Here is a 25,786-nt window from a genome sequence, read left to right on the forward strand (position 1 = left end):
TCCTTGGCATGAAGTCGCTTGGGTAAAACTGAAAACAGCCTTCCTGCACGTGCACGGCCACGGGCGTGGTCAAGCGGTGGGGCGTGGCCAGGCAGAGGGGGCGGGCTTTAATCTCTTAGCCCGCTGATTGGCTACCTGCAGTGATGCCTTCAATGATTGGTCGCTGGGGCAAGGGACGCCGGGAGTGGCACGCGGTACAGTCCAGGATCTACAAGGCGGCGGTGATGGCGGCAGAATCTTCGACAGCTAGGGTCACCCTGTCTTCGTGTCGGCAGATGGGAAGGAAGGGTCGGCCCTGGGTAGCTGCTGAGGTTCAGTGCACTCGATGTGAAAGAACGGTGACCAGAGCTTCCGGTGAGGAGCCCGAGGGTGAGCTTTGTAGTTTTGCTCGGTCTCGGGCGGCAGGCGCGGAGACAGCTAGGCCTGCGAAGGTGGGAGCAGCTGGGCTGGCGTGGGCCGGGACTGACGTGAAAACGGTCGCACAGCATCCCCCTCCCGTCGCCTACCTAAGGGTCGCGTAGACGCCCGAGGTCAGTTGAGGGGGCGTGGCGCCTACCCTGTCGCGGCCTCTCCCGACTCTAAGAAAGGACCGTGTGAACTTTCCCGAGTACCAGTTCGAAAATGTCGCAGGTTCACGAAAGAGTCGATGTAAGAATTTAACCTTTTGCCTTGTGGTCAGGAAGTAATGGAACTTGAATTTCTTGTGTAGTTTTAGTTGTGGAAGTGACAAGTAGACCACTGTGAAATGTTCCTGAATTAACAGATTAAATAGAGTCGTGTTTTTTGGTGGGGAGTGAAATTATTGCTCAGTTAGCCGTGAAGAATTCCTTTTATGCATCTTGGGTTTTTCTGTATGACAGGGGAAAAAATGCACCACCCTCCTATTGATCTGTTAATTTTTTTTTACCTGTAGACAAGACCTTTATTTTATATATATTATACTTTATGTTTTAGAGCAGTTTTCGGTTCCCGCTGATCTGCTAATTTAGATTCTACTCAAGTGAAAACAGGTTCAAGTTACAGTATTTTAATGTGATTTAAAATGCTTTAGCATTATCTGCCTCTGGCAGGGATGAGTTGTTGAATTTCAACTCCTGGAGTTGCTGAAAAGTCTTGTTGTTACCCTGTGTAACTGCCTAATGTTTGTACTTTCAAAGTGAGTCATTCCATCAGCTTTCTTAGTCCCTCCTAGATGGACACAGTTTGGGAGATGTGAACCTGTGTACAGAGAAAGTTTGTGGGTTGTGTTTCCTGGTGGAGACCACCTTTCCCTTGATCTGTGTTTTGGTCGTGACTGTTAGATGGAAAATATCCATTGTTTGAAGGAAATTAACTATTAAAAAATAAAGTTTTAGAACACAACCTTTTAAAATCACTGGTTTGTCCATGCATTTGTGTTATAATGCTTAGAAATAACTCAGTTGGAAAGGTGGTGGTTATGCATCTAGAATTGTGAAAGTGCTTTCCCCTTTGTAAGCAGTAATACACCACAAGTTATTTTGACTTGTACTGTAAAAGGAATTTTATAAGTATGAAACAGTTCAAACAGTTTTTATTTCTTTGGTAGTATCTGAAATTTAAATAGAGCTTTAAAAGTTAGCTTGGATGTAAACAAGTTACAGATATTGCTGTTGGCTTAAAAACTAAAGCTTTCTTTTTTAAATCAAAGGCATGCACTTATTAATCAGCAAGAACACTAATTTTTTGCTGACAAAAGATGACTGATTTTTCTAGTTTCTTTTTCCCTTTCCTTTTTGTCTTGCGAAGTCTTTTAAAATGACATCCTTTTAGCCCAGCCAGCCTGGCTCAGTGGTTGAGCATCAGCCTATGATCCAGGATATCAACATTCAATTCCTGGTCAGGGCACATGCCCAGGTTGTGGGCTCAATCCCCCGGGGGGGGAGGGGCGTGCAGGAGGCAGCTGATCAACAACTCATCATTGATGTTTCTATCTCTCTCTCCCTCTCCCTTCCTCTCTCTGAAATCAGTAGACATACTTTTGAAGTTGCATAGCTAAAAATATGCCTGTTATGATAAACTTTAAATTCTACTTAGAGTGTTAAAATCTTGATAATAGGCTTTCAGTTAAGATTATGGTATTTCCCTCATAAATGCTAGGTTTGTGAAGATGATCTTTATGTGGGTTGTGTGTGTGGCAGTAGTAGCATCTGGCTTCTCTCCTTGCCAGTGTCTTAGATCATTCTGAGTGGAATCTTGCTAGTGTCTCATATCTGCCCTCCCTGTCCTCTTCACAGGATGGAAAATATAAATTAGTAGAGGGCAGTATGATCAAGTAGAAAGTATTGAACTTGGAAACTGAAGTAGGCTGTTGCATATGACATGCCCAGCCTACTTAGCCATGATGTTTACACAGAGCCAATGATGGTATGTTAGAGCACTTTGTATGACTTTAAGGTATGGCAAATTGAAAGTATCATAGGTACCAAAAACTATCTTAAATTAATGCAAACAGTATTACATAACTCTACCTGGTTTTTCTTCTGATGTTTCTCCCACCTTCTTACCTCTGTAGGTTCTCCTGAATTTTGTGTAATAAGTCATCCATTTCTAACTAACTGATATCTTTTCCTATATAAGAAAATCCCTTTAACTTCCTGCTCTGACTGATGCTGCACAATGTTAACAAACCGTGGAAAGATTAATGCACAATTTCATCAATAGGCCACCACCATGAATTTCAGTGTGGACATGCTTTTTGTGAACTGTGTTTATTAACTGAAGAATACTGCACAATTATATGCCCTGCTTGTGAGGTAAGTTTTGTCATCTTTCATATTGAATACATTGCAACCTAATGTTAAAGGTAAAAATGTTAGAGAAATAAAACATACTTCTGATTACAAACTTTTTAGTTGCATTTTTACTGTTGAGTCTTTAAGCCAAGAGGCCTAACAAAAGATACAGCTTTTCCCATCCATTCAAAGTGGTCAAGAAGAATACACTGTTAAGGTCATACATTAATCAGCATACATATTTTGACTCTTTGGAGAATTGGTTCTATTCATTTTTATTTTAGTGAAGTATACAAATCTGTACCCTTCTTCCCTACATCAATACCATTCAGCAAATTTTGAATACCGCCTGCCCCCCAATCTTCCTGTGTCATCAAATTTATATTTGTAGAGATGCCATAATATAAAAAAAGAAACAAAACAGTACCTAAAGTTAATGTTAACTTCAGAAGCATGAAAAATAGTACAGTTGCACTAGAACTAAAACTATGGACCCATAATAATGAGAATAGGCCAGTTATTTAAAATAAAATTTAATGAACATTGTTTACATTTGCTATAAATATAAATGGAACTTGTTTTAGGTAGTATAATATGTTTCAGGAAAGTTGTCTTAATCTCTAAATTCTTAATGTTCCTCTTAATGAGCGATCAGATGATGAGGGTTTGTATTGTTTTCTGTGGCAGTGTGGCAGACAATTACTGTGGAGGCAGAAGATGTGGAATGCAATCCTAGTTCTGTCACACTAAGCCCGAATTTCCTTATTTGTCTGATGGAAATAATACCTGCTTTTATCTCATAGGATTGTAAAAGTCAAATCTGAAGTATGTAAAAGTTCTCTACAAGCTTCAAGACCATTAAAATAAGTGTTCTAGTCAACTCTTGGTTATTTAGGTGTGGATTAACTGGTTTTCAGGTTAAATGTGATAAAAATACATACACACACGTGCGCACGTATATATATAAAAATTTGTGCAAGTTTTAATAGTACCAGAAACATGTACATATTAGAAGATGCCTGTTTTGGAATTACATACTTTTACAAATTAAAGCCTTCATTGTGGGCAATTTTGTTTTTGTTAATCCTCATCCGAGGATATTTTTTTCCATTGATCTTGAGAGAGAGAAAGAGAAAGAAAGAGAGAGAGAGAAAGAAAGAAAAAGATTATTGTGAGAGAGACACGTCAATTGGTTGCCTCCCTAAAGCACCCCAACCAGGACCAGGGATTGACCCTGCAACCCAGGTATGAGCCCTTGACCAGGAATCAAACCTGCATCCCTTCAGGGCAGACACTCTAACCACTGAGCACACCAGCCAGGGCTACAGTAAATTTTTAAAGTATTTCCTTTAGAATTGTGGTAGAATGAAGTGTTTTAGTTAATTTAATATTCTGTTTAATTTGTAATTGCCAAATTACTGATTTCTTTACCAATTAAAATAGGGTAAAAATATCATATACGTATAATTTTTTTTTTATTTAATGAGGATTTGAGGATCTTTAAGGTTATTATCAAATTTATCTGTGAATGGCACACTAGTTGTTTAAATTCCTCATAAATAGAATTTATTGACTGGCTTTCTGTTTTTGTTTTTTTTATTTTGTCCTAAGGCTGCTACAACTATAAATACGAGACAAGGATACTACCCAATAGATAGATATGTTAAAGAAGGTTCTTTTATGGACAAGCTGCAGCCTAAAAAGTATGTTCTATGTACACTTATTTTAGTATTTAAAGTTCATTGTATTTCTGAAAGACTAATAAGAGTAATTTTAGTACTACTGATAAAATGTCATTCTTAGATCAGTGTTTCTAACCCATTGTTTATAGACTGCTCTTTACGTTTGTAATTTTTCTTAGCTGTTCATGAAATGGAGACTTCAGCTCCTAAGGAAGCAATATTAGTTTGTCCTTATTTAAAGTGAATAAAAAAGGAAAGCAAGAGTACCATGTCAGATTCAGAACAGCTGAGGGTACGATTCTAGCAGAAGTTGTTGGTGCTGGGTGAGAATAAGGCATGGAGAAAGAATAAGAACTTCTCTGTTGACTGTTGAGAGGAGCACAAGTACAATACATTGGAGGGCTTTAGGAAGAGGTAGATTGAGAGGTGATTTATAAAAGGATAAGTAATAACTTTGGGTTTCTTTTATTCATTTTTCCATTCCTCTATAAGGCTTTGCACATTAGTAAATGCTTTTTGAATTAGCGATGCAGAGATTTTTTTTTTTTTTTTAGCATATCCCGTCTAGAGACAAGCACATATGTCATTTTTATTGCACCTATTTATTTATATTATGTCTCCCTCTGTGAGACTATAAGCCTCACATTTTACTGCTTTCAGCATCCCTGGTCTGGACACAGAGTAAACATTTAATGTTTGTTAGATGAAGAACCATGGCATTTGCTATAGTTTTTCTGAAATCATTTTTGGATCTTAGGTAAGTTTACATTTAGGGTTGACTTTGGAATGGATCATGATGAAAAATAGTAAAGTTTGCTTTTTGTTGCTTTGCAACTTTTTAAGGGTTGAAGAACGTCTTAATTAATTCACTGGGATTCTATTCAGATGGCAGTTCTAATTTTGTATAACTTTTAACCTTTTAAAATATTTAATATGATATTAGATTATGTTGGGACCAAAAAAAAAATATAGGATACCCTCAAGAAACAATCTCATTTGAAACCTTTCAATTCTGTTAATGACTTCAAAGCCTCTGTAATGCACCCAGTTCCTCATCTCTCATTCATTTTACCCCCTCAGATTCTAACTTCCACAAGATCTCTCATATCCATAATTTAGTTTCCATTTCTACTCCCCTATTTAATTCTCTTTTTCCTACCTCCTTAGCACTTCCAGACTCTTCCCTGCTCTATAGTTCTTCATTGCCTATCCAAATAAAACCCAAAATTCTTAAGCATTTGTGACTTTTCACATTAGTGCTGCAGCTTCTTTGTCCAGACTTAAATGTGTGCTTAGACAGAAACCCAAACAATAGTTACAGTTATGTCTTTGGATAGTAAAGTCACTTAAAGTCTGGCAGCAGTCACTGATACAACCAGAAGTAGAACTCAGGTTTATTGAATGCCAGTACTTCTCCCAATTCCTGTATTTGTATTCCACAAGTCATTTCCTCCACAAGTTTTGTGTGGGATGATTAGAATAGGTTTTTAGGAATCTTTCTGACCCCATGTGAGTAGTGGCCATGCATATTTGAACACTGGACTCTGATAGGACCCCAGTAGGTGACATGCTGTAGGAGATAGACTGAGTTTAAACAGTGAGTGGTAAGGACTGTGGCAGACGAAAGAAGGTTCACCCCTGCAAAGGAGGTAGCCCCTGCTCAGCTCCAGCCAATTATTGCTGTGTTAAGACCAGCCCAGTGTTGCCAGATCATCTTTTTTATTTCCCAAGAGAAGATAGAGATCTGGACTTGAAATTTTCTGACTTTTTAAATATCATGCAAGTAAAATCTGATTGTATTCTTTTCTAGATATGTATAATATCCAGTACGGTTACAAAGAGAAATTTCAGTTTCAGAAGTAGATGAGTCCATTTCAAACACCCAGATTTTTTCCAGATTACTATATTTCAAATTAAATTTTCCATGTCAAATCTACTTATGTTAGGAATTCCTATTTCCTAATTTCAGCAGAGTTTTGTTTAAAATAGTTGTATGTTTTAAGTAGAAGTAGCCCTTGATATCTGATGTATTTCCTTTATGATTTAGCTTTACTATTTTGAAACAGGAATTGAATATGTTCTCCTCAGGGCTAATCCACTCATGTTTTAAGAACATGGATGTTCACTTTTCAAAGTAATTGAATGTTTAAAAATTAATTAGTCTATTTTTCTCTATGAGAGTAACATGTTAAACATTATTACAGACTTTCAATTAGCTTATTCAGCAAACAATAAATGTTTACTGTTTGGTAGCCAATATGGGGATATAAAGATAAAAATAGATGAGAAATGGAACTTTTTCCTTGAAAATTAACCTATGTAGTAAATTCATTACCTGTTTGTAAATTATCCAGACCTATATATAATAACTGGTATTTGTATGTACTCACTTTAATTGAGCTAAGACAGTTCAGTGATTATCAACATCTCTACTAAAAACTATCAGATAAGGAGAGGTGGTAGGAAATTAAAGAACAATTTATGCTGTAAGCTAGTATTTTTAGAGATTTGTTAAGTTGAATTCTCGATTAAAATTTTTTATATAAAAATTTATGTTTAGTATTTAGTCATTGTTTCCTCTCTTTGCTTATCATAGATGATTGAGAACCCAATGTGAGTGTTCCTACAATTCATCACATGAATTATTTTTGATTGAGGGTAAAAATCAGAATAGAAGATTTAAACTGTTTTATTAATGTTGGTATTTAAAATAATGTACTTGACATTTTTCAGGATAAAGAATTGTTCTCAGGACTTTAAAAAGACTGCTGATCAGCTAACTATTGGTTTAGAACATTCACCATCCACACACAGGACTGTTTTGAATTCATCAGCTGTAATGGCGGTATGAAAAAATTTATTTGTGAAGTAAGATGAAACCAGACATTTTTACTTTGTCTCTGGTAGCTTAACTTTCCTCTCCTCTCAGGGTTCCTATGATTACAGATTCTTTTAGAAATGTAAAGGTAAGAAGTAAATGTATATTCCTTACTTGAACCTCTTGTTTTATTCTAAACTGTGCTTGAATAAGTTCTCTCTTATTCCCAAGGCAACCCATTCTACCTTAGACAACTCTGTTAGTGTTCTTGATATTTACCTGTATGTAGCTTCTTCCCTTTGAACTTTGTTACTGAATTCAGATTCTGTGAAACTTATATAAAGTGCACACTTCTAAATTCTAAGTGTGATTTTTTTACAGTTATTTTAATGGCATCCAAAAGGCCTGATGGCATTTGTTGATGATGATGATAACGATGTTGGAAGATTGATTTTACCTGTTATTACACCTGATGGCTTTAAATAGTGTATTTTTTAAATTTAAGATTAGAAAAAAGAACAAACTCCAAAGTCCTGTTGAATGAAGTATTATCTTTTTGTTAAGGAGATCCTTTTTTTAATCCTCACCAGAGGATATGTTTTTATTGATTTGAGAGAGAAAGAGAGAATCATCAATTTATTGCCTCCCATATGCACCCCGACTGGGGATCAAACCCACAACTTAGGTATGTGCCCTGACCAGGAATCAAACCCACAACCTTTGGTGTATGGGGCAATGCTTCACCCAACTGAGCCACCCTGCCAAGACTGTTAAGGAGATCTTCAGTGAGCTGGAGGAGGAGAGAGAGCACTTAATCTTGGTATTTTTTACTTTAAATTTAAATGTTAACATAGCAAAATTATAATATTTCCTTGAACTGTTCATTTTTACATGTGTACATATATTGCCATGATACATTTTTCAGGATAGTTTTAAGTTTCAAAATGGTTACAGGACATAGTCTTATTTTTTCAAAAAGTTACCTAAAAAAATCTGGAATACTATAACCAAAATTCTAAAATGTTAATTGTTTTTAATCTCTGGGTGAGTGGGATTAACAGTGTTATTTTTCTTGATTATTTTCACATTTCTTTGGTGGGTCTATGTTGCTTTTGTAACCAAAATGGTAGCTTGATGTTTTTGTGACTAATATAATGTGTCTAAGTATCTATTTTTATATTTTACATTTATATATGGCCCCCCTTCCCCTTTTTAGGAGACTAAAACTGCAGAAGAAATTGATGAAGCACTAAAGATAGCAGGCAATAATTTTGAACAATTAAGTATTGCTGTAAAAGTAAGCATTTTTAATGATTAAATTCTATCATGAGTTAGGGCATAATCTCTTTAAATGTGTATACTTAGATATACTATCACTGAAGTTAGAGCTTATAAAGCATGATAATCTTATGACAGAGAAACACACAGAAGAATGGGAAACTCCCCTGGCCTGCTGGGATTGGTTTTGTAGCAGCGTGCTAGCAGCCCACTGACATAGAAGCTCTATCAAGGAACCATGATTTCTTGTCTCAGAGCATTGCAGATCATCTTTCTAACATGCTCATTACTTGGCTGTATATCCTTACACTAAGAGTCTTACTCTCTTTTCTCCCTTATTCCATCCTCCAAAAGAGAGGCTCACTCATTTGGTGACAAAGAACAAGCAACAACAAATTTACAACCAAGGCATTCAAAAGATTATAGCTGATATGGGAGTTAAGGCTTCACCATATGAACATGGGAGGGGGGCACAAAATTTAACCCATAACAGTCTGCCCTCTGCTCTCCGCCCCCATACTCATGTCCTTCTCGTGCAAAATACATTAATTCACTCCATCCCAACTTAGTCTTAACTTATTCCAGCATCTGCTCTAAGACCAAAATCTCATCTAAATGTCTTCTAAATGGTTTGGGTTGACGCTCAAGGGCCAAATTCTTCTTTAAGAGTGAATCTGTGAAACTAGTAAATTATTTGCTTCTAAAGTACATTGGTTGGATAAGCATAAGATAGACATTCCCATTCCAAAAGGGAGAAATTGAAAGGCAAAAAGGAGTCACAGATCTCAGGGAACAATTCTTTGTTTAAAAATGCAGTTTGTGGAATAGTCAATATTTTTTAAATAGTTGGATTAAAATGTTACTTTTTTAATTTAAGGAATGGTGCCAGACAGAAATTCACCTATTTAAAATTATTTGTTTCCTGTAATGACAAAAAGGGATAAGAAACAAGTTTAGAAAACTTAATCTTCTAGGCCTTTTTTGGCAGTTTATCAGTATACAGTGCCAACAAAGATGTAACAAGTACCAGGATTTGAAGTTGAACTGTGTGACTTATTTTATTTTTATCATCTTCTCTTGTGTTGTTACTTTGAAAAGTCCAAAAAGTACCTTTTAGTTTCAAAATCATGTTGAACAGTACAATTTCTACAAAATAAAAATACCAAATTCAGTCTTTGTGTTTTGTTCTTCCAAGATGCTTGAACACATACACAGTCAAACGGAAGAGGAGACAGTCAGTCTTTTAAAGGATCTGGAGAAACAGTTTGATCAGCTTTTTACTTCTCTTGATTCTAGGTAATAACTTAAAAATATAGACTTGAAACTGAAGTTTTTGTTTGTTTTTAAATATATCTTTATTGATTTCAGAGAAAGGAAGGGAAAGGGGGAGAGAGAGGAACATCAATGAGAGGGAGTTATTGATCAGCTGCCTCCTTCTCACCCCCTACTGGGGATCAGATCCACAACCCAGTCATGTGCCCTGACCAGGAATCAAACTGTCACCTCCTGATTCATGGGTCAACACTCAGCCACTGAGCCACACTGGCCTGGCATAATGAGTAACTTTTAAACAAGTTTGGAAGGCAATAAGTGGTCTATACACGCTGATGATTACAACTTCAAAATGAAGAAAAATTTGTACATTTTTTTATTCGGGCTATTTGTCTTCAGGTCCCAAAGTTAACTTAAAATAAGCAATTTTCTTTCTTAAAGCAGCATAGAAAACTCTGCAAAATTTGTTGTAGAATTCAGCTTACATGGGAAAATGCAAACCATTTCTTATATATGGTTCCGTCATTTTTTCATGTTTATTTGCAACAGAGCAAATAATGCTCTAATACTTTCTAATACTCATTTCTAAACAAATATGCAGTTATATATCCATCACTTTTTAAAAAACTTTAATATATATGACCTTCAATAATCCACATTTGACATTTGAAGAAACAGGATCATAAAAATCATGACGTGCACAAAGTATATTAGTAATGATGTCCTTTTGACTCTTTGTTGTTGTTTTTTTTATCTCATTGGGATGCCTACAACACTATCAGTCAGTTGATATTCTTTATTCTTCCATGTTGATGTTATCTCATATCTGGTTCTATAATTATAACATTTAAGTGGTAGGTCCTGTGCATGCATTTATTTTACAGATTTTATAGTGGTGAAATATACCTAGCAAAGTTTACCTTTTTAACTATTTTAAGGGTACAGTTTAGTGGCATATGGTAATTTTATGTTTAAATTTCTGAGGAAACTCTGAACTATTTTCTGCTATGGCTACACATTTTACATTTCCACCAGCAGTGCACATGGTTCCAATTTCTTCATATCTTCACCAACAGAGTTATTTTCTATGGTGTTTTGGCTTTTTTTGATAATCACATTCTGATAGGTATAAAGTTGTATCTCATTGTGATTTTTATTTGCATTTTCCAAATGAATAGTGTTGAGTGTCTTTTCATGTGCCTATTTATTGGCCATTTTGGGGGCATCTCTATTCAAGTCCTATGCTTATTTTTTTTGTTTTTTATTTTTATTATTTTTATTCACATCCCCAACCCTTTCCCCTTTGGTGGCCATCAACTTGTTCTCTATATCTGTGGGTTTGTTTGTTTGCTTTGTTTTTTGTTAATCCTCACTTGATGATGTGTTTTCTGTTGATATTTTAGAGCAAGTGGAAGGAAGGGAGGAGGGGTGGAGAGAGAGAGAGAGAGAGAGGGAGAGAGAGAGACATCAACGTGAGAGAGACACATCAATTGGTTGCCTCCCTCTCTTGCCCCACCTGGAGCCGGAAATTGAACCTGCGACCCTTTGGTCCATTGGCTGCTTCTCTAACCATTGAGACAAACAAGCGAGGGCTATTTTGGGATTTTTTTTAGATTCCACATATAAGTGAGATGGTACATTATTTGTCATCCTCTGACTTATTTAATAATACCTGTAGGTCTATCCATGTTGTCTCAAATGCCAAGATTTCATTCTTTTTATGATTTCATTCTTTTCATAATGTTTAATGTACACACGAATCCTTATCCATTCATCTATCAATGGATACCTAAGTTGTTTCCTTAGCTTGGCTATTATTAGTAATGCTGCAGTGAACATAGGGGTGCATATATCTTTTCTTTTTTAAAAATGCATCATTGCCCAGCCAGGCGTGGCTCAGCGGTTGAGCGTCAACCTGGGATCCAGGCAATCAGGGTTCGATTCCCGGTGAGGTCACATGCCCGGGTTGCAGGCCCGATCCCCAGTTGGGGGTGTGCAGGAGGCTGCCGATCAATGACTCTCCCATCATTGATCTATCATTCTATCTCTCTCTCTCTCCTTTCCTCTCTCTGAAATCAATAAAGATATATTTAAAAACAAACAAATAAAAATATCATTGTTGAAAGTATTACAAATGTACCCTTCCCCCCCATTGATTCTGTCCACCCTGCACCCCTTTGCACAGGCCTTTACCACACTATTCTCTGTGTCCATGGTTTATGCATATATGCATATAATTTCTTAGGTTAATCTCTCCCCCCCACCCACTCTGCCTTTCCCCTGGGATTTGTCAGTTTGTTCCATGCTTCTGTGTCTCTGGATCTATTTTGTTCATCAGTTTATTTTGTTCCTTAGATTCCACATATGAGTAAGATCATGTGATACTTGTCTTTCTCTGACTGGCTTATTTCACTTAGCATAATACTCTCCGGGTCTCACCATGCTGTCTCAAAGGGTAAGGGCTCCTTCGTTTTTACAGCTGCATAGTATTCCATGGTATAAATGTCCGAGAAGGTGCTTGATATGATTTCAATCTTCTTGAACTTGTAGAGACTTGTTTTGTGTCCTACTATGTGGTCTATCTTTGAGAATATCCCATGTGCATATTCTGCAGCTTTGGGGTGAAATGTTCTGTAAATGTCAATTAAATCCATCTGATTTAGTGTGTCATTTAGAGTCACTGTTTCCTTGTTGATTCCTTGTTTGGAAGATCTATCCAGTAAAGTCAGTGGGAGTTAAAGTCCCCTACTATGATTGTATTGTTGTGGATCTCTCCTTTAAAGTCCTCCATAAGGGTTCTGAGGTGAGTCTCTTGTGGACAGCATATATTTGGGTCATGTTTTCTTATCCATTCAGCTAACATATGTCTTTTGATTGGAGCATTTAATCCATCTATATTTAAGGTTATTATTGATAGGTACTTGTATATTGACACTTTATTTCTTTATGCCTATGTTTCTCATTCCCTCTATTTCAGCTTATTACAGCAGTCCCTTTAACATTTCTTCAATGCTGGTTTGGTGATGATAAACTCCTTTCGCCTTTTTTTGTCTGGAAAGCTCTTTATTTCACCATCTAATTTTATTTTATTTTATTTATTTATTTTCCATGCCCATAAACATACAAGTTCCCTGATTAATCTCTCCCCATCCACATACCCCTCTCCGCCTTCCCTCTGAGATCCCTCAGTTTGTTCCAAGCTTCTTACTGGATCCACTTTGTTCATCAGTTTATTTTGTTTATTCCACGTTATAAGCAAGATCATTTGGTACTTGTCCTCCGACTGGCTCATTTCACTTAGCATAATGCTCTCTAGTTCCCTCCGTGCTCTGCCAAAGGCCAAAAGGTCCTTCCTTTTCACAGCTGCATAGTACTCCATGATGTAAACTTCCCACAGCTTTTTTATCCACTCATCTACTGATGGGCACTTGGGCCATTTCCAAATCTTAACTATTGTGAATTGTGCTGCTATGAACATAGGGGTGCATAAGTTCTTTGCGATTGGTGTTTGGGGTTCCTTGGGATATATTCCTAGAAGTGGGGTCACAGGGTCAAATGGAAGGTCAATTTTTAATCTTTTGAGGAAACTCCATACTGCTTTCCATAGTGGCTGCACCAATCTGTATTCCCACCAGCAGTGTACTAGGGTGCCCTTTTCTCCACAGTTCGCCAGCACTTAAATAGTTCACCATCTATTTTTAAATGATAGTGTATTCTTGGTTTCAGACCCTTGTTTTGCATTACCTTGAATACTTCATGCCATTCCCTTAAGGCTGTAGAGTTTCTGATGAGAAATCAGCAGACAGTTTTATAGGAGCTCCTTTGTAGGTAACAGATTGCTTTTCTCCTGCTGCCTTTAAGATTCCCTCTTTGTCTTGAATTTTTGTCATTTTAATTATAATGTGTCCGGGTGTGGGCTCTTCAGATTCTTCTTGTTTGGGACTCTCTGTGCCTCCTGAACTTGTATGACTTTTTCCTTGACCAAATTTGGGAAGTTTTCTGCCATTATTTCTTCAAACAGGTTCTCTAACCCTTGCTTGCTTCCTACCTCTTCTGGCTCTCCTGTGATGCGAATATTGTTATGTTTCATGTTGTCCCAAAGCTCCCTTAAACTGTCCTCCTGGTTTTTAATTGTTTTTTCATTTTGGTTGTCTGATTGAGTGATTTTTTTTTTCTACCTTGTCTTCTAATTTGCTGATGCAATCCTCAGCTAACCCTAATCTGCTGTTTATTCCTTCCAATATTTTTTTTTATTTCTACTATGTCATTCTTAATTTCCTTCAGTTTGCATATCCTTTCTCACGCTGTTGAGCATCCTTATGATCAGTATTGTGAACTCTATCTGATAAATTGCTTATCTCCATTTCACTTAGCTCTTCTGGAGATTTCTTTTGTTTTTTCATTTGGGGCTTGGTTTTTTTGTCTCCCCATTTTGGCTGCCTGTTTGGATTTGTTTCTATGTATTAGGTAGATCTGCTAGGGCTCCCAGTCTTTAGGATGGTCTTTGATGCAGCCAGTGTCAGATGTTGTTTGTGACTGCCTTTGAGTACCCTGTTTGAAGCTTTCTGCAGGGGCTAGGGGATGGGTATGTTTGGACAGGACCAAGATGTCCACCAAGGTCTGCTTTTCAAAGCCTTGGATCCAGAAGCAAATCAAGCAAAGACTCAAAGTATCCAGAGACTGACTGTTATCAGTGTCTTAATGAGCCTCAGGCTATAGAAACTCCACAGGGTGGGGCAATTCCTTCCTTCCTAGACAAAAGCTGTTTGCATGGTAAATGTCTGCCTGAGAAAAGATGTCTTGTGCCATTTGGGGAAAGACTCAGCTCAGGAATCCATATGTCTGCCCTCTGAGCTCTATCCCCAAGCCAGCACCTCTGGATTCTTCTCACACAGCTCTATTCCACTCTGCCTCCCTCCACCGGAGCCCAAGATGAGTGGCTGCACATGAAACTTTCTGCATTGGCCCTTTAAGAGAATGCTTGCCTTTCCAGCCATCTCTCCCTTGCAGACAGAAACCTCGCTGCTTTTCACAGCCAGGTGTTATGTGGGTACCTTTCTCAGTTCTGGTGCTCTGGGCTCCAAAGCCCAGCTTGGGGTTTAGACCCCAGACCTCTCAGTGGGACCCCCCCCATCGGTGAGGTGTCCATCTTGAACTTCAGCTGCTTCCTGGGAGAGCCCAGCCAGTCCTCTCGCACCTCTGGTCTTCCTAGCAGTCTCTATGCAGTCTCCTTGGTTATGGGGCTGCTCTCCAGCTAGTCTTCAGATGCAGTTGATTATTCATGATGGTTTTTCTATATTTTAGGTGTAATTCCAGTTTGGTCCTGGGAGAGTGTCAGTGTAGCTTCCACTCAATCCGTCACCATCTTGGAATCCCTGTCTTTTCAAATTAAGTGTTTTTATTTTCTTTGGATAAATACCCAGAAGTGGAATTGCTGGATCATATGACAGCCCTATTTTTAAAAATCTATCTTTATTATTGAAAGTATTACAAATGTCCCCTTTTTTCCCCATTGACTACCACCACCCAGACCTTCACACACTATTGTCTGTGTCCATGGGTTACGCATATATGCATATAAGTTATTGGTTAATGTCTTCCCTCCACTCCCCCCATACCTCACCTTCCCTCTGAGATTCATCAGTCTGTTCCATGCTTCTGTCTCCGGATCTGTTTTGTTCATCAGTTTGTTTTGTTCATTAGATTCTACATGAGTGAGATCATGTGATACTTGACAGCTCTATTTTTAATTTTTGAGGAATCTCCACACAGTTTTCCACAGTGGGTACACTAATTTATAAGCTCGCCAACAATGTACAAGAGTTCTCTTCTCCACATCCTAGCCAACACTTGTTTGTTGATTTTTTGAATGATAGCCATTTTGACAGGTATGAGGTGATCTCATTGTGGTTTTAATTTGCATTTCTCTGATGATTAGTGATGTTGAGCTGCTTTTCATATGTCTGTGGCCATCTGTATGTACTCTTGGAAGAAGTATCTATTCAGGTCCTCTGCCTATTTTTATTTGGAATGTTTATTTTTAATTGGAATGTTTGTTTTTTTGGTGTTAAGTTGTATGAGTGCCCATTTTTTAATTGGAGTATTTATTTTGTTGTTGGATTGTAGGAGTTCTTTGTATATTATTGATATTAATCTTTTATCAGATACATCATTTTCAGATATTTTTCCCTTCTTACCAGTTGCCTTTTCACTCTCTTGATTGCATTATCTGACCCACAAAAGTTACTGATAAAGTCCTATTAGTTTTTCTTTTGTTGCCAATGCTTTTGGCATCATATCCAGGAAATCATTGCCAGATCTAATATGAAGCTTTTCCCCTATGTTTCTTCTAAGAGTATAGTAGTTTTAGCTCTTACATTTAGGTCTTTGGTTCATTTGTAGTTAATTTTTGCATATGGTATAAGGAAAGGGTCCAATTTCATTTTTTTCCATGTGGATATTCAGTTTTCCTAGCACCATTTATTAAAAGGATGGTCTTTTCTCCACTTACTGGTCTAGGCACACTTGTCAAAACCCAGTTGCCTATAGAGGTAAAGGATTATTTCTGGGTTCTCTATTTTATTCCATTGGTCTGTCTCTTCTTATGCCAGTAACACAATTTTGATTACTGTAGCTTTGTACAAAGTTTTGAAATCAGGATGTGTGGGCCCTCTAACTTTGTTTTTTTTCAAGGTCATTTTGGCAATTTGGGGTCCCTTGAAACTCCATGTGACTTTTAGGATGGGTTTTTCTATTCTAAATGAAATGTCACTGGGGTTTTTATAGGGATCGCATTGAATTATAGGATGATTTGGGTGGCATCTTTAGTGTTTCCTACATATAAGATTATGTCATCTGCAAAAAGATAATTTTACTTCTTTTCCAATTTCACTGACTTTTCTTTCTTTTTGTTGCCTAATTTCTGTGACTGGAACTTGCAATAATATGTTAAAAGAACAGCGGCAAAAGCGTGTAACCTCATCTTGTTCATGATCTTAGAGAAAAGTTGTCATTTTAATTCTCTCACTATCTTAGTTTAATGTTAACTGTGGAGTTTTCATACATAGCCTTTATTATGTTAATGTAGTTTTTCTCAATTCCTAGTTTATTGAATATTTTTATATCATGAAAGTGTTGAAATATGTCACATCATTTTTTACATCATTTGAGAGGATCATGTGGGGGTTTTCCTTTTTTTAAATACTTTATTAAATTTATTAGGGTGACTGGTTAATATGACCATATAAGTTTCAGGTGTGGGCTTCTATGTTACAAGATCTGGATATTGCTCTGTGTGCCCACCACCCAAAGTCATATCTTCTCCTATCATATATATTAAGACCCCCCTTCCACTTCACCTCCCCCCACTCCCTTGTCTCTGGCAGCCACCACACTGCTTTTTGTGTCCACAAGTTTCAGTTTTATATCCCACATGTGAGTGAAATCATATGGTTTTTAGCTTTTTCTGACTTATTTCACTTGGCATAATATCCTCAGGGGTCATCCCTGTTATTGCAAATGGCAGTATTTCATCCTTTCTTATGGCTGAGTAGTATTCTATTGTGTACGTGTACCACATCTTCTTTATCCAGTCCACTATCGAAGGGCACTTTGGTTGTTTCTATGTCTTGGCTACCGTGAATAATGTTGCAGTGAACATAGGGGTGCATATATCTTTGCAAATACGTGTTTTGGAGTTTTTCAGGTATATACCCAGGAGAGGGATTGCTGGGTCATATGGTAGCTCTCTTCTTAATTTTTTAAGGAATTGCCGGACTGCTTTCCAAAGTGGTTGTAACAGTCTACATTCCCACCAGGAGTGAATGAGGGTTCCCTTTTTTCCACATCCTCTCCAACAATTGTTATTAATTGTCTTGTTGATAATAGCCACTTTAACAGGTGTGAGGTGGTACCTCAATGTAGTTTTGATTTGTAATTCCCTAACTGCTAGTGAGTTCAAACATCTTTTCATATAACTGTTGGCTGTTCGTATGTCTTCTTGGGAGGGTATCTGTTCAGGTCCTCTGCCCACTTTTTGACTGAGTTGTTTGTTTAGTGTTGAATTTTATGAGTTCTTTATTTCAGAAATTAAGCCTTTGTCAGAGCTACTGTTTGCAAATATCATCTCTCATTTGGTTGGCTGCCTCTTTATTTTGTTGTCAGTTTCTTTTGCTGTGCAGAAGCTTTTTAGTTTGATATAGTCCCATTCATTCATTTTTGCCTTTACTTCCCTTGCTTTTGGGGTCAAGTTCATAAAGTCTTCTCCATGACCAAGGTCCGTAAGTTTCGTACCTATGTTTTCTTCTATATAATTTATTGTTTCAGATACTATATTTAGGTATTTGATCCACTTTCAATTAATTTTTGTGCATGGGGACAAACTAATCTAGTTTTATTCTTTTGCATGTGGCTTTTCAGTTTTCCCAGCACCATTTATTGAAGAGATTACCTTTACTCCATTTTGTGTTTCTAGCTCCTTTGTCAGAAATTATCTGCTCATATATATGGGGTTTTATATTTGGGCTCTCAGTTCTGCTCCACTGATCTGTGTGTCTGTTTCTGTGCCAATACCATGCTATTTTGATTATCAGAGCTCTGTAGTATAATTTGAAGTCAGATAGCATGATACCTCCAGCATTGTTTTTTCTCAAGATTACTTTGGCTAATCAGGGTCTTTTGTGGTTCCATACAAATCTGATAATTTCTCATTCTATTTCTTTAAAAAATGGCATTGATATTTTAATGGGGATTGCATTAAATCTGTATATTGCTCTGGGTAATATGACCATTTTATTTATTTATTTATTTATTTATTTATTTATTTATTTATTTATTTATTTTGATCCTCACCTGAGGATATTTTTTCCATTGCTTTTCAGAGAGTGGAAGGGATAAACAGAGAGAGAAACACTGATGTGAGATCGATGCATCAATTGGTTGCCTCCAGCACTTGCTCCAGTTGGGGCCAGGGATCAAGCCCACAACCGAGGCATGTGCCCTTGGCTGGAATTGAACCCGGGACCCTTCAGTCTGCTGGCGGACACTAACCACTGAGCAAAACTATCTAGGACTGTCCATTTTAACTTTGTTGATTCTTCCAATCCATGAACACTTTTCCATTTACTTGTGTCTTTTTTAATCTCTTTTAATAACGCTTTGTTATTTTCAGTATATAGGTTTTTCACGTTCTTTGTTAAGTTTATTCATAGGTACTTTATTCTTTTGGTTGCAATTATAAAAGGAATTGTTCTTTTAATTTCTTTTTCTGAAGTTTTTTTGTTAGTATAGGGGTTTTCTTCCGGTTAATGTTGTACATAATGTTAATTGATTTTTGTATATTGAACCATCCTTGCATTCCCGGAATATATCCCTCTTGGTTATGTTGAGTTACCCTTTTTACATGCTGCTGAGTTCATTGCTAGAGTGTTGTTTGAGGGTTTGGCATGAGAGCTCATAAGAGTTAGTAGTCTGTAGTTTTCTTTCTTTGTGTTGTCTTCATGCAGTTTTGGTAATGCTGGCCTCATAGAATGAGTTAGGAAGTATTTCTGCTCTTTCAATTTTGGGGATTTGAGGAAGATTGGTATTCATTTTTCATTAAATATTTGGTAGAATTCACCAGTGAAAGCCATGTAGTCCAGGGCTTTTCTTTGCTGGGAGGCATTTGATTGCCAATTCAATCTCCTTGTTCAGATTTTCTTTTTCTTCCTGATTCAGACTTGGTAGATGGTGTGTTTCTAAGAATTTGTTCATTTCATTTAGGTTACCCAATTTCTTGGTATACAGTCATTCATAGTATTCTCTCTAATCCTTTTCATTTTATAAAATTGGTCAGTCATGTGCATATTTTTTTCTGATTTTAGTAATTTGATTCTTCTCTTTTTTTTTTTTTTAGTGTACCTAAAGAGCTGCCAGTCTTTTCAAAAAATCAAATTTTGGTTTCATTGATTTTTTTTTTCCTATTCTCTATTTCCTTATCTCCACTCTAATCTTTATTATTCCTTCCTTCTGTTATATTTGGATTTAGTTTTTTCTGTTTCCTAACGTGTAAAGTTAGGTTGTTGGTTTGTCATCTCCTTTAAATATATTTACATTATATATTTCCCTTTTAGTTTTGCTTTCAGCAGTTTGATTACATTGTGTTTTACTGTGGCGTATTTTAATATTTTGGTGTTTTTGTTTTCATTTATCTCATTTTGTATTCTCTGTCAGGTGCTGATTATCAGTTAGGTCTAATTGATTTATAATGTTGTTTATTGATTTTTTATTTTTTTTTTTAAGAGAGAGAGGAAGGGACAGAAGGATAGAGAGATAGAAACATTGATGAGAGAGAAACATAGATTGACTGCCTCCTGCACGCCCCCAACTGGGGATTTAGCCCACAACCCAGGCATGGTACCTGACTAGAAATTGAACCAATTCATGGATTGACACTCAACCACTGAGCAACACTGGCCAGTCTATAATGTTGTTTTAAATATTCTATATCCTTATTGATATTCTGTATGGTTTTTCTTTTTATTATTGGAAGTAGGATGTTGAAGTCTCACTTATGATTGTAAAGCTCTCCATTTTTCCCTTTAATCCTGTCTTTTTTTATTTCATATATTTTGGAGCTCTTATGTATTTGGTGCATACATGTGTTATAATTGTTATATCTTCCTGGTTGAATTGACTCTTTTGTCAATTTAATCTCCTTCTTTGTCTCTTGTAACAGTTTTTTACTTAAAGTCTCTTTTGCTTGATATCAGTATAGCCACCCTAGCTAACTTTTATTTACGATTTGCATGGAATATCTTCTTTTTTCCTTTCACTTTTAATCTATATCTGTCTTTAGATCTAAAGTGAATCTCTTGTAGACCCAAATATATGCTATCATTTTTTTAAAAAAATCTATTATTCTACCCTGTGTTTTGATTCAGAAGTTTAATCCATTTACATTTAAAGTGATTACTGATAAGGAAGGACTTTTTTCACGTTGTTAGTTGTTTTTGCTATGACATAGCTTTTTCTGTCATTCAATTAATGTATCAGTACCTTCCTTTCTATTTACTTGGGGGTTTTTTGCAGTGAAAATTTTTATTCCCTTCTGATTTCTTTTTTGCATATTCTAGTTAGTTTCTTTGTGGTTACCATGGGTATTACATATAACACTCTAAAGTTATAACAGTCTGTTGTGAATTTATACCAGCTTAACTGAATAGCATATAAAAACTGCACTCCTTTACATTTCCATTCCCTCTTTGTTTTGTTGTCACAATTGCATCTTTATACGTTGTGTACCTATTAACACAGATTTAATAGTCATTTTATGTATTCTTTAAGTCCTGTAGAAAATAAAAAGTTATATATTAAAATTACTGTAACACTAGATTTTATATTTGCCCATGTATTTACCTTTATCGGAGATGTTTCTTTTTGTATGGCTTTGAGTTATTGTCTAGCCTCCTTTCATTTTAACCTGAACGGCTTCCTTTAGCATTTCTCATAGAACGGGTATATTGGTAATGACTGCTGTTAGTTTTTGTTTATCTGGGAATGCTTTAATTATTCCATTTTTTTTGAAGGATAGCTTTCCAAGGTATAGAATTCCCCATTGGCAGTTTTTCTTTCTCAACACTTTAAATATGTCATCCCACTGCCTTCTGGTTTCCAAGGTTTCTGCTGAGAAATCAGCTGATAATCTTAGTGAGGATCCCTTGTATGTGACAAATTGTGTTTCTATTGCCACTTTCAAGATTCTCTATTTGTCTTCCAGCAGTTTGATTACATTGTGTCTCACTATGGGGTATCTGGGTTCATTCTGCATAGAATTCTATGAGTTCCTGGATTTCTAAATTCATGTATTTTATCTAATTTTGAAAGTTTTTTTAGCAATTTCTTCAAATAACCTCTCTGTACCCATCTCTCTCTCCTCCTCTTGGGACTCCCATAACAAATATAATGGTCATCTTGAAGGGTGTCCCTGAAGTCCCTTGGGCTCTGTTTACCCCTCTTTATTCTTTTTTCTTTATGCTTCTCAAACTCAGTAATTCCAATTGTCCTATCTTCAGATTTACTGATTTTTATTCCTGCCTAAATCTGCAATTGAACCCCTGTAATGAATTTTTCATTTTAGTTATATTTTTGAGTGCCAGATTTTGTGTTTCGTGCCTTTTTATAATTTCTGTCTCTGTTGATATTCACATTTTGGTCCTTTGTTGTTTTCCTGATTTCCTTTGCATGTCTTGCAGTGTTCTGTTGAAAATTGGACACAGTCACGTCTCCCAATTATTGCAAACTGGCTCTTTGCTGGGACTGCCCTTAGCTGAGTACCCTTGGGATTAGCATGAGATGATGGCTTATGGAAGTATCAAGTCTTTTCTGAGAATTCTTGCCTGGGTCTGAGTGTGGCTTTTTTATTCTTTTGCATACATGGCTACTTTTAAATGTTTGAATTTCCCAGAGTTAACTTCTTCTCTGAGCCTCAGATGGTCTATTATATCTCTTTACCTATAATCTCTTGCCCACGCATCTACAGCTCTAGTCTTCCTACAGCACCCACTGCTTCTCACTGCCTGAACTCCAAGTTAGGTGAAACAGACTAGTTCTTTAGGCAGCCCACAGACATATTAGAAAATTGCAAATAAAGTCTGCTTTGCTCCCTCTAGTTTAAGGGAAGGAATAGGGAACTGTATTGCTGCCTTCAGACCAAGAGCATACCATGTTGAGGACAAGGACAAGTAAAAACACCATGACATTTCCAACTATTTTGTTTGTGACTTTTTATTGATTTGGCATTTGCTTCATTGCTGTATACCTTTATCTATTTTCCAGAGTTCCTCTAAGATTATTTTACTAATTTTTGCATATTTTTTAACATGCCTGTTGGGGAATGAGGGCTTAAAGTTTCCTAGTCTGCCGTTTTGCTGACATCACTACATAGGCATGAGTTTTTAGGAACCATACTAGAACTCATCAAATGACCATTTCTTCCCCACTAAAGAAATCACTTTCAAATATTACATATACAATTACTAAAGGTTTTTGTAATGCTTTTTTACCTCCAGAGCCTATATTATATTCTTTTTACTTTTTAGTGTGGCAAACAGTTTTTTTCTTACGCCAGATTTTGTTTTGAGAAAATAATCAAAACACATTTGTTTGATGAATAAAATGAGTAAGTTAAACACTACAATTTTTGGTACAAAACTTTTTTTTAAAATTTTATTTTTGTTTAAAATATTACAAATGTCCCTTTTTCTCCCCAACGACCCATTCCACCCCGTCCCATACCCCGCCCCAGTCCCTCTCCCCATCATTGTCCATGTCCTTGGGTTGTGCATATATGCATATAAATTCTTTGGTTACCCTCTCCCCCTCCACCCACCCACCCTCCTCCATCCCTCTGACATTCATCAGTCTCATCTATGCTTCCATGTCATTGAATCTATTCTGTTCATCAGTTTATTAGGTTCTTTAGATTCCACGTATAAGCGAGATCATGTGATGTTTGTCTTTCTCTTCCTGGCTTATTTCACTTAGCATAATATTCTCCAGGTCCATCCATACTGTCCCAAAGGGTACGAGATTCTTCTTTACAGCTGCGTAGTATTCCATGGTGTATATGTCCCACAGCTTTTTTATCCACTCATCTACTGATGGGCACTTGGGCTGTTTCCAGATTTTAGCTATTGTAAACTGTGCTGCTATGAACATCAGGGTACATATATTCTTTCTGATGAATGTTTCAGGATTCTTAGGATACATTCCTAGGAGTGGAATCACTGGGTCAAAAGGCAGCTCCATTTCTAATTTTTTGGGGAACCTCCATACTGTTTTCCATAGTGGTTGCACCAGTCTGCATTCCCACCAGCAGTGTACTAGGTTTCCTCTTTCTCCACACCCTCGCCCCCACATGTTGTTTGTTGATTTATTGATGGTAGCCATTCTGACAGGTGTGAAGTGATACCTCATTGTGGTTTTAATTTGCATCTCTCTGATGATTAGCTATGTTGAGCATTTTCTCATGTGTCTCTTGGCCATCCGTATGTCCTCTTTGGAGAAGTGTCTATTCAAATCCTTTGCCCATTTCTTAATTGGGTTGTTTGTCTTCCTCTTGCTGAGTACTGTGAGTTCTTTGTACACTTTGGAAATTAGCCCTTTGTCAGATACATTCTTGGCAAATATGTTTTCCCAGACCGTGGGGTTCTTTTGTATTTTGAGGCTGTTTTCTTTTGCTGTGCAGAAGCTTTTTAGTTTGATGTAGTCCCATATGTTTATTTTTTCTTTTGTTTCACTTGCCCTAGGAGATGTATCAGTGAAAAGTCCACTACGTGGGATGTCTGTGACTTTACTGCCTATGTTTTTTTTCCAGGATTTTTATGGTTTCATGACTTACATTTAAGTCTTTTATCCATTTTGAGTTTATTTTTGTGTATGGTGAAAGTTGGTGGTCTAGTTTCATTCTTTTGCATGTATCTGTCCAATTTTCCCAGCACCACTTATTGAGGAGACTGTCTTTACTCCATTGGATGCTCTTGCCTCCTTTGTCAAATATTAACTGACCATAATGGCATGGGTCTATTTCTGGGGTCTCTGTTCTGTTCCATTGGTCTATACGCCTGTTGTACCAATACCAGGCCGTTTTGATTACAGTGGCTTTGTAATACATTTTAAAGTCTGGTAATGTGATCCCTCCACTCTGTTCTTTTTTCTCAAGATGGCTGCAGCTATTTGGGGTCTTCTTTGGTTCCATATAAATTTTCGAAATGTTTGTTAGGTCTGTGAAATATGCTGTTGGTATTTTAACAGGAATTGTATTGAATTTATTAATTGCTTTGGGTAGTATGAACATTTTAATGATACTAATTCTTCCAATCCATGAGCATGGTATATTCTTCCACTTGTTTAAATCTTCCTCTATTTCTTTTTTCAGTGTCACGTAGTTTTCCGAGTACAGGTCTTTTACATCCTTGGTTAAGTTTATTCCTAGAAATGGTATTGCCTTTTTAGTTTCTCTCTCTGAAAGTTCATTGTTTTTGTATAAGAATGCCACTGATTTCCGGATGTTGATTTTGTATCCAGCTACCTTGCCAAATTTGTTTCTCAAATCTAGTAGTACTTTGATGGAGTCTTTAGGGTTTTCTATGTACAATATCATGTCATCTGCAAAAAATGACAGTTTTACTTCTTCCTTTCCAATTTGGATATCTTTTATGTTTCCTTCCTGTCTGATGGCTGTGGCGATGACTTCCAGTACTATGTTGAATAAGAGTGGTGAAAGTGGACATCCCTGTCTTGTTCCTATTTTTAATGGAAATGGTTTTAATTTTTGCCCATTGAGTATGATGTTGGCTGTAGGTCTGTCATGTATGGACTTTATTATGTTGAGGTATGATCCCTCTATTCCCACTTTGCTGAGAGTTTTTATCAGAAATGGGTGCTGGATTTTGTGGAATGCTTTTTCTGCATCTATTGATATGATCATATGATTTCTGTCCTTCATATTGTTTATGTGATATATCACATTTACTGATTTGCGGATGTTGTACCAGCCTTGCATCCCTGGAATAAATCCCACTTGGTCATGATGTCTGATCTTTTTAATGTATTGCTGGATCTGGTTTGCTAGTATTTTATTGAGGATTTTAGCATCTATGTTCATCAGGGATATTGGCCTGTAATTTTCTTTCTTTGTAGTATCCTTATTTGGTTTTGGGATTAGGATGATGCTGACCTCATAAAAAGGGTACAAAACTTTTTAATTTCCATAATAAGGTAATTCCACCATAGGCCCAGAAAATATTTTGAGTAATGAGGTACAGGTAATGAAAGAATAACTACATAGCTTTCCTAAATAATTACTTTGAAGATTATAATTAATTGATACCTATGTTATGGTTTGGTGAAGTCTATTTTAAAATATCGTTTTATATTTTTGTAATATGTGTTTACTGATGGAAATTTTAAAATGTGCAGGTAGATCCTATTGAAAAATGAGTATA

General features: G+C 36.6%; 1 protein-coding gene across 3 annotated transcripts in view; it reads left to right on the forward strand.

Annotated features, from left to right (window-relative positions):
• The first annotated feature begins 224 nt into the window (after window positions 1-224).
• The window catches only part of RNF17 (ring finger protein 17), a 108,988-nt gene continuing 83,426 nt past the window's right edge, over window positions 225-25,786 (forward strand). For all 3 annotated transcript variants that reach the window (XM_087814422.1, XM_016203556.2, XM_016203557.2), the window contains exons 1-6: window positions 225-354; window positions 2,683-2,774; window positions 4,365-4,456; window positions 7,169-7,280; window positions 8,470-8,550; window positions 9,727-9,827. In XM_087814422.1, the coding sequence (XP_087670548.1) occupies window positions 225-354; window positions 2,683-2,774; window positions 4,365-4,456; window positions 7,169-7,280; window positions 8,470-8,550; window positions 9,727-9,827 (608 nt within the window). The remainder of the gene's footprint in view (window positions 355-2,682; window positions 2,775-4,364; window positions 4,457-7,168; window positions 7,281-8,469; window positions 8,551-9,726; window positions 9,828-25,786) is intronic.

Source organism: Miniopterus natalensis, chromosome 2 (genome assembly GCF_054644295.1).
Source record: "Miniopterus natalensis isolate mMinNat1 chromosome 2, mMinNat1.hap1, whole genome shotgun sequence".
Lineage (NCBI taxonomy): Eukaryota > Metazoa > Chordata > Mammalia > Chiroptera > Miniopteridae > Miniopterus > Miniopterus natalensis.